This window comes from Octopus bimaculoides, chromosome 25 (assembly GCF_001194135.2).
Source record: "Octopus bimaculoides isolate UCB-OBI-ISO-001 chromosome 25, ASM119413v2, whole genome shotgun sequence".
Lineage (NCBI taxonomy): Eukaryota > Metazoa > Mollusca > Cephalopoda > Octopoda > Octopodidae > Octopus > Octopus bimaculoides.
The window spans coordinates 15308520-15318638 of NC_069005.1; the positions used below are offsets into that span (position 1 = coordinate 15308520).

General features: G+C 37.6%; 1 protein-coding gene across 1 annotated transcript in view; it reads left to right on the forward strand.

The window, feature by feature from the left end:
* Window positions 1-5477, forward strand: part of LOC106877388 (EF-hand calcium-binding domain-containing protein 5) — a 207420-nt gene extending 201943 nt beyond the window's left edge. The window contains exon 23 of the mRNA XM_052976829.1: window positions 5257-5477. Within this exon, the coding sequence (XP_052832789.1) occupies window positions 5257-5408 (152 nt within the window). The 3' untranslated portion in view covers window positions 5409-5477. The remainder of the gene's footprint in view (window positions 1-5256) is intronic.
* The last annotated feature ends 4642 nt before the right edge of the window (window positions 5478-10119 follow it).

The following is a 10119-nucleotide window of genomic DNA, read 5'->3' on the forward strand; positions in this document are numbered from 1 at the left end:
TCTCTAGCCATCGCTCATCATCTCTTTCCAATCAAATCCAGTGGTTAGCCTTCTCCACTGTATTTTGGATATCACTCATGGTGGTATTTACCTTACGATGAGTTAGGCCTAGCGATTACATATATATATGTTATATACCTATATATATATATATATATATATATATATAATTTATTTATATATGTGTGTGTGTATATTATACATATATATGCATATTATATATATATATATGTGTGTGTGTATATATATATATATATATATATATATATATATATATATATATATATATATATATATATATATATATATATATATGTGTGTGTGTGTGTGTGTGTGTGTGTGTGTGTGTGTGTGTGTGTGTGTGTGTATATTATATATATATATGTGTGTGTTTGGAAGGATCCCTATGAGATTTTACCCAAACGATTCCTGGACAGTCCTTCACCCCAGACTTTGTTCAATTACATACCTTTCTCCGCTGGCCCACACAACTGTATTGGACAGAATTTTGCAATCCTGGAAATGAAAGTAATTCTAGCCAAAATCGTCAGAAAGTAAGTTTGCTATTTTTCTCTGCTAAATGAAAATTTTCTTGATAGAGTTGATGAATCAGTAGCTTCATCAATATCAACATCATCATCATTACTATTATTAAGGTGACAAGCTGGCAGAGTCATTAGCACACCAGACGAAATACTTACCAACATTTCATTTGTTTTTACGTTCTGAGTTCAAATCCAGCTGAGGGTAACTTTACCCTTCATCCTTTCGGGGTTGATAGAATAAGAACCAGTCGAGACCTGGGGTCACTGTAATTGATATACCCCACTCCTGAAATTGCTGGCCTTGTGCCAACATTTTAAACCATTGTTATGAATATTATAATTATTTATTTGCCTGGGTTATCTGTGTCACATCTTGGCTCCTTCCTGCAGTTTAAACTCACAAACTGTTCCAAGTAGTTTTTCATCATCATCATCATCATCATCATCATCATCATAATAATAATAATAATAATAATAATAATAATAATAATAATAATAATAATAATAATAATAATAATAATAATAATAATAATTATTATTATTATTATTATTATTATTATTATTATTATTATTGAAGTTGTCATACAGTATCCAATACTGTGATGTAGATTAAAGATATTATGTCTACCAGAGGTTTGTACTGTCTGTCAAGTCACAAGGACCTCAGACAGATAGTAATATGTGTGCAATATGCATGCAGGGTATTTCTAAAGTTTCCAGATGTTTCTTCTGGTTGGGTGGTATTGAACCCAGTGCTCCACTGACAACAGAAACAACCTTTGTTTCACACTTGTAGCTGCCACATCTTAGTGATCTCAGTTCTCAGGTCTCCATATTTATCAACCTTTTCTCTTTCTTTCATGATGGTATGTTGATCTTCTGGCACTGTCACATCGATTATTAAACACTCTTGTTTGTTCCTCCTAAAGGTTACTATGTCTGGCCTTCGGTGCTTTAACATCTTGTCTGTCTGGAAGTCAAAGTCCCAGAGGAGCTTTGCCTTTCTGTTTTTGTCAATTACTTTTTCCTGTGTATGTTGATACCAAGCACCTGTTACCTTGTATCCATACTTCCAGCATAGTAATTAGTGAAGGGTTTGGATTACCTTGTTGTGTCTGAACTTGTTCTCTTTCTGTGAAAGACTTTCGCAAGTACTAACAATGTGAGTCATGCTTCTGACCTTCTTCCTACACATCCTGCAGAGGTTCATTGCACTTGTGTGGTATGTATCACTTTTCACTGAGTTGCTATTCAATGCTTGATCCTGGACAGCGATGATTAGGCTTTCGGTCTTCTTTTTAAGGTCATACTTCCCTGATGCTTCCTGGTCTTTTGTTAGTTTCACAGTGAAACTGACCACGTAACTCCATGCAGGCTTTTGATTTTTCCCTCTTGTTGGCTATTTATGATTGGAAATCATTAGCACTCTCAACTCCATTGTTGGTAAATCCTTCAGCATTTGTAGCATACTGTAGCAGGTCTTGTTCACTGTTTACCAAATACTCTTTCATGTTTCTTCTTTCACCGTCAGGTCATATTATTATTATTATTATTATTATTATTATTATTATTATTATTATTATTATTGAGTGAGAGAACAGTGCATGCCATCAAAGGGACACTGGGGTAAAATATACGAAGCCCAGTATACCCATCATGACTACCCGTCTGATAAGGGTACACTAGGCACATGCATCACAACCATATATGCACGACATGGTGATCTCATATCAAGATAAACAGTGCATGACCTTGCAAGTGGGGCCCAGTTAGAAGTTTCTTCATTTTGGCTTACATACAGGTCTTCCACTCTGTTTTACTGCAATCTTTTTGTTTAGGTCCCTCAGCTGCATTTGAACCTTCGACTGAACCGACTATATTTCCACACAAAACACTTATGGACATACTTTGAAGAGTCCCATCCATTCTGTGTCAGATTAAGTGAATCTTTTAATCCATGTATCTTTGCCTTTTTTCATTTGACCTCGAAATGTTACATATGAATTCACTGTAAAAATGTTTTCCCCATAACACCATGTGCTACATTTTGCAATTTAATTATTTTCGGCTTACTGACATATTTCTGAGTTTTGTTTTTGGTTTATAATGGTGTCTAGTGTCATTTTAACACTTGTATTTCTCTTTTTTACCTTAAAAATGTCCTCATCATTTTGCCCTTGCTTTACTTGCAAACAATCTTTACATTCAATTTCCTCTGTGTCGTGTCTCAATGTGACAATCCTTTCACATTCTCCATGCTCTTGCTGTACGCTTACATCCTCATCTTCTTCCAGCTTTGCAAGAATTCTAGTTCCAAACTTCTACTTCCTTTTCGATAGTAAGTCCCTGTATAAAAGTCAGGCATATGAACCTATCTGGCGCTAATTCATTCAGCTTAAACTTCTCGCTTTCCCTGTTTGCTCTAACAGCTTATGTGATGTAGTCCTTGTCATTGTTTTTCTCTATGTTCAGACACTTCCAATGTGTGTTGAACAATGAACTTTTTTCACTAAAAAAGAAAAAAAAAAACTGTTCAAGCAACAGAATTTCCACATGAATTGTTTAGGAGTGACCTCCTTTGAATTGAGTTGGATTTGGGCCACAAAACATTAAGATAATCATTTTTGTGAATAATTTCAATTAATATACTAAAATTTATTCAAATATGTTTGATAATTCAAGAAGCAAAAGCTCAGGGGTGAACTGAAACTCAGGCTACAGGCATTTTGGGGGTAACCAGTTAGCCTATATATGTACTCACTTGTATCTATACTAACATTGCTTATACTAACGCTAGTATAACACCCACATCCAGAGGAGGTAGCAAGGGTAGCATAAATGATGGTGGATTATATGCAAGGACAACTGCTGACATGTTTGTTGGCCAATGCTCATTACAACCTTCTTTTCAGATGCTGAAAGCGACAGTTCCCCCTCTCCATGTTACTTCCTGCTTCCCTCAAAGTTGATATGGTGAGATTGCTGAGATGCTTGAAAGGAGACGATGTGTTACATCCACAGGCAAAAGACATAGGTATAAACTCCTCTAGGAGGGCAACTGTAATGGAGTAGGAGGCAATGATATACTTCTAGCAGAGAAATGGGTACTTAAGCTCAGACTAGTTTTGCTGAATAGCACAGAAACGATCCTCTCTGCCTGTGCCTGCCAAATGAACAAAAGGACCACTTTTATGACCCTCTTTTGCAGGCCGCTCCTAAGATAAATGACAGTGACTTTAATCTTCATGGCTGGTATCTTCCATGGAGTGCATGGGGGCCATGGAATTGGCTCCTGAAATGAGGAGGGAACAAGTTTGCTGGAGTTCTGTGATGCAAATGACCTAATGATTTGCAACACCAACTTCAGCAGACCAGCCAGTCACCAAATAACCTGTAAATCTGGTGGCCATGCTAGCCAGATCAACTACATTCTCAGGATTCGCAGTTGCTCATAAATGCAAAGTCCTTCCCTGGTGAAGAGTGTACCCCTCAGCATAGGTTACTCATTAGTGATTTCAAACTGCAGGCACAAAGGATTTCAAGAAGCAAGCCAGTTTGGAAGAGAAGGATCTGGAAACTTAAGAATCCTTTGAATAGGCAGAGATTTAGAGACATCCTAACTGAAGCGTTTGATGAGAAAGAGGGGGAGTTACAGACTTGCAAAATAGAGGATAACTGGGAGTTCCTACAAGACAACTTAGTGAGAGCTGCAGACCAAATTTGTGGGTGGTGCAACCCTTTGTCACCAGCAGAGGTAAAAGCTCTCTGAACTTTGCCCAGGCTATTCTTATTCTAGCAGCTACACTTTCAGCGCACCCTCCCCCACAACTAACTTGGTCACCTAGATATCGGAAGCTATCAACCACTTCTAGTTTTTCTCCCTGGAATGTTAAGGGATGTTGATGATGATATATATATATATATATATATATTTATATATATCTATCTCTCTCTCTCTCTATATATATATATAGATATATATATATATATATATCTATATATATATATCATCATCATCATCATCATCATCATCGTTTAACGTCCGCTTTCCATGCTAGCATGGGTTGGACGATTTGACTGAGGACTGGTGAAACCGGATGGCAACACCAGGCTCCAGTCTGATTTGGCAGAGTTTCTACAGCTGGATGCCCTTCCTAACGCCAACCACTCAGAGAGTGTAGTGGGTGCTTTTACGTGTCACCCGCACGAAAACGGCCACGCTCGAAATGGTGTCTTTTATGTGCCACCCGCACAAGCCAGTCCAGGGGCACTGGCAACGATCTCGCTCGAAAATCCTACAGGAGCCAGTCAGGCGGTACTGGCAACACACACATGAATATACACAATATATACATACATTCCTATACATACAAATATATGCATAATACAAACAGATATACATATATGCACATGTGTATATACACATATATAAGAAGATGAGATGACAAAGGAATAAATGATTATCTTTTGAACTTATATGCAGTGAACTTATAGTTAAGTGCCTGAATAGCCTTATAGCTTCATCAGAGCCTCGATTAATGTGCATGCGCATACACACACACACACACACACACACACGCACACACACACACACACACAAATGCACACATATATACACATGCATGTGCATGCACACATACGGATATCATTAATATTCTCTCACCTGTATTCTACAAGTATTAACTGTCTCTGTTTCTTCTCTCTTCTACAGATATTTCACCAGGTAATGCTATGAAACTTGGTTTCTGGCCTGTGGAACATTTATATTTGTGGCTGCATGTCTGTGTGTCTCTTAGAGAACATCTGAAAAAATCACTAAATGACATCATTGAGAACACTGAAGAGCAGCCTCCCTCAGAGTAATCTAAATACAGTGAGACAAATATTTTAATTAAGATTTGAATTTTATAAACAGATTTTGAAGTTCAGTAAAAATTAAAATGATTTTATAGAAAAATATACAAAATGTTTTTGTTATTGATTTCTATTTAACAAGTTATTAAATTCTTATATCTACACCTGTTGTCCAAGAATGAAATTGTTCCTTATATATTGGAAGGAAAAGGCAAAATATGCTGTATAGAAATCTGTTATTCTAAATTGAATTTATTCTTCAATTGGGAAATCAATTCATAATACAAAAATAATAATAATAAATGATAAAAAATCTTATCATATGCATACCATTGTTCTGGAAGAAGTTTAGGTTCATTTTCATTCACAAATACAACCAAGTCTGTGATGTCATAATCTGTCTCTCTTGCTGTCTCTTGAAGTTAAATCCCTAAATTGATGGTTTGTTTTCAGCAGTCCAGAGCCAGACCCTTGCAAATTTTTGTCTCCCATGGCCAAAACTTGATCCTCAATCTGAATCAGTTCTTGGTTAAAAATTTCAGGAAACTGAATATTGATATCTGGGTTTGCCTGTTGAACTGCATACTTGTCATGTCCTCATGATGTTTCATTGAAAGCTGTAGAAGACTACCAAGTTGACACATGTTCAGTATAACTGCAAAAAGGTTACAGAGTTTTTCCTTGGAGAATCTGATATTGATGCTTCAGTCAATGCAAGGTCCCAATGTTCATAATTTTCTGAAAAAAAAAACCTTGTTGATAGCATGCTCCCCTACAAGTTTCACACACATGACCATCTACTCTCCTCGAATCTTGGAATGATTTAGGACAACATACTTCATGCAAAAGGAGGTGTAAGGAGGTACATGACTGGTACTTAATTTATCGACCCTGAAAGGATGAAAGGCAAAGTCTACCTCGGACGAAATTTGAACTCAGAACATGAAGATGGATGAAACGCTGCTAAGAATTTTGCCCTGCATGCTAAAGATTCTGCCAGCTCTCTGCCTTAATAATAATAACTAGCTGGACCCGTGAAAACTTCATGGAATGCATAGAAAAATATAAGCATCTGTAAATGCATAGAAAAAATATAAGCATCTGTAAATTTAGGCAAACATAAACAGAATTACTATTTAGCCTTAAAATACATCGTACATATTCAAAGAACCTTCTTGGTTTAGTGGTACAGAATGTTCTTGTGATATTCTTTTATTCTTTTACTTGTTCCAGTCGTTTGACTGTGGCCATGCTGGAGCACCATCCTTTAGTCGAAGAAATCGAACCCTGAACTTATTCCCTGTAAGCCTAGTACTTATTCTACCAGTCTCTTCTGCTGAAGAGCTAAGTTATGAGGACGCAAACACACCAACATCGATTGTCAAGTGATGATGGTGGGGGGACAAACACTGGCACAAATACACACATCTAAATATATACATATATATATAATGGGCTTCTCTCAGTTTCCATCTATGAAATCCACTCATGAGGCTTTGGTCACAGCTCTAGTAGAAGACACTTTGTTGGCAACTTTTCTCCTCCCATCCATTTTGTAGGGGGTATTACCCATTTTTCTGGGCTCTTTTCACAGCTATGCCCCATTTGAAATTTGCATTAGCTTTTGTATGAAAAAAAAAGAAAAGGAGAGGGGGTTTGTTTGTAGTGTGTAGAGGAAACATTAAACATGCCTGAAAAAAATGCATGGTCCCCCACCCCCAACTAAAAGACAAACTATGAAAGGCGAATAAGTACTGGGTGTGGGGGAAAGAAGAGAGAAGTAACAGTTGATAGTTCTAGAACTCCCAGAATGAAAACGTAAACACCTGAAAGACTTTCCCTCTCTTCATTACTGAATGCTTTTTCCTCTCCATTGTTAAAAGTAAAGAAGCTAGAAAAGATTGTATTTCAGTCTAATTGTCATTTTAAATGACTGAGGCTTTCCATTTTAAATGACTGAGGCTTCACTCCTTTTCTCTACAGTTAAGAGAGTGAAGGTGTGTGGCTCAGTGGTTAGGGGTATTCAGCCCACAATCATAAAGTCGTGAGTAAACCCCCAGTGATGCACTGTGTTCTTGAGCAAGGTACTCTACTTCACCTTACTGCAGTCCACTCAGCTGGCAAAAATGAGTTGTACCTGTAATTCAAAAGGGCCAGCCTGGTCACATTCAGTGTGAAGCTGAATCTCCCTGAGAACTATGTTATGGTATGCATGTCTGTGGAGTACTCAGCCACTTGTGCATTAATTTTATGAGCAGACTGTTGCGTTGATCAGATAAACAGGAACCTCATCATCGTAACCGATGGAGTGCCATTTTTTAAAAAGAGTGAAAGAAAGGGAAATGTTCCATATCATAAGGCAAAAATGTTGTGTGTTTAGTATAAGCAGTGAAAGCTAAGACGAAATGATTGCTATTCCGTCATGTGGTGACTTGACTCTGGACTCACACTCAGATTAATAACAACAGCCTGCGCATCAGTGTTTATCTGGGGGTTTCGCCCCCAGATCTGTGAGACCCACAAATGCCACTTTTAAGACCGGATTAACACCCATAGTGACCCTAACACCTAAAAAGACTTTCCTGCCCCTATATAGGATCTCTTTTCATTTTCTTCCAACTACTTGATGGTTCATCTTGCTCCAGTTCACTCAGCTGGCCAAAATGAGTTGTAGCTGTAATTGAAAGGGGCCAGCCTTGTCATATTCTGTGTGAGGCTGAATCTCCCTGAGAACTACATTAATGGTGTGCATGTCTGTGGAGTACTCAGCCACTTGCGAGCTAATTTTATCCTCGTGTGGAAAAAAAAATTGAAAGCAACATGCAGTATTTGTTGTTATTTGTCTTTGATTTAACAATGTGTCTATGTATCTATGTATCAACTTTTCTTTCAATCTATGTATCGACTGTCTCTCTCACTTTCTTTCTCACTTCCTCTGTGTCCCTCCTCTCTCCCACTTTTAAATTAACAATGTGTGTATGTATCTATGTATCTACTTTTCTTTTTGATTTATGTATCTACCTTTGTTTCAATGTGTGCATCAGTCTACTCTTTAGTTTTGGTTACATAGAAATATGGAAACATCTTTAATTCTTTTTTTTTTCTCTAATGTTATATGGATGAGAGACGAAGATGATACCTGAAATAAAAAATGAATAAATAAAAATATAAAAGACAGAATATTCTTTTATATTTAGGATGCTTTTAATCACAGGCCTGGTTAGTGAGGGCCAACCAAGGGCTAATCGATGACAACAATGGGAAGTCACATTTCTCCATCACAGCTTAATTCAAATGCTAAAAGCAAAGAATAAATCCTTTGTTACCATATATTTGTTGAAATATACCGCTTTTGTTTCAGGTTAATTTTGAAAATAATTTAGGAAACAGAAATTAACATGGAGTTCTGATGGAAGGTTTTGATTTAGTTCACTTTAAAATAGGAAGCTTTTATCATAGAACCAAGAATAGTGTCAGGTCTCAAGGAGGTTGGGATCAAAAGAGTTAAAAAAAAAAACAACTGGCACTCTGTCAGTTACAGCGACAAGTGTTCCAGTTGATCTGATCAATGGAACAGCTGGCTCATGAAACTAATAAGTGGCTGGAGCACTCCACAGACATGCACACTCTTAACTTAGCTCTCAGGGAAATTTAGCATGACACAGGATATGACAAGGCTGGCCTTTTGAATTACAGCTACAATTATTTTTTTTGCCAGTTGAGTGAAGTGGAGCAACATGAAATAAAGTGTCTTGCTCAAGGACAATGCACTGCCAGATATCGAACTCATGACCATAAGATTGTGAGCTGAACTTAACCCACAAGGGTTAAGTAACAAGACAGAAATTCAATACATACAACTAGACAAAATTCTTCAATCTTTAACATACTGATCTCTTTTCCTTTTTAATTATTTCATTCTATTATTCCATGCTTGTGCCATGTTAATAGCACTGGTGCTGGTGCTACATAAAAAGCACCCAGTACATTCTGTAAAGTGGTTGGCTTTAGGAAGGGCTTCCAGCTGCAGAAACCATGCTAGAACAGAAAAAGGAGCCTGGGGCAACCTCTGGCCTTACCAGCTCTGGTCAAACCATCCAGCCCATGCCAGTATGGAAAATGGACAGTAAATGATGAGGATAATGATGATATCAGCTTCAGTCAGAGGCTGTGGCCATGCTGGGACACTACCATTTGAGCATACTGAAGGCACATGGCCCAGTGGTTAGAGCGTTAGGCTCACAATCATGAGGTAGTGAGTTTGATTCCTGGACTGGGCTGTGTTGTGTTCTTGAGCAAGACACTTTATTTCACATTGCTTCAGTTCACTCAGCTGTAGAAATAAGTTGCAATGTCATTGGTGCCAAGCTGTATTGGACTTTGCCTTTCCCTTGGATAACATCAGCAGTGTGGAGAGGGGAGGCTGGCGTGCATGGGCGATTGCTGGTCTTCCATAAACAACCTTGCCCGGACTTGTGCTTTGGAGGGTAACTTTCTAGGTGCAATCCCATGGTCATTTATGACCGAAAGGGGGTCTTTACCCTTTATGCCGAGATTATTCCTATTTTGAGGATGTATTAAGATTTCTTCATGTCTTGGAATATCTGAAGCTACAAGAAAGCAGAACAGAAAAAAAGGATAAAGGAAAAAAGACTCCATTTAGGACAGACAAGTTCCAAAATATATTTATTTATAGAAAATTTTCAACAGAAAATACAAC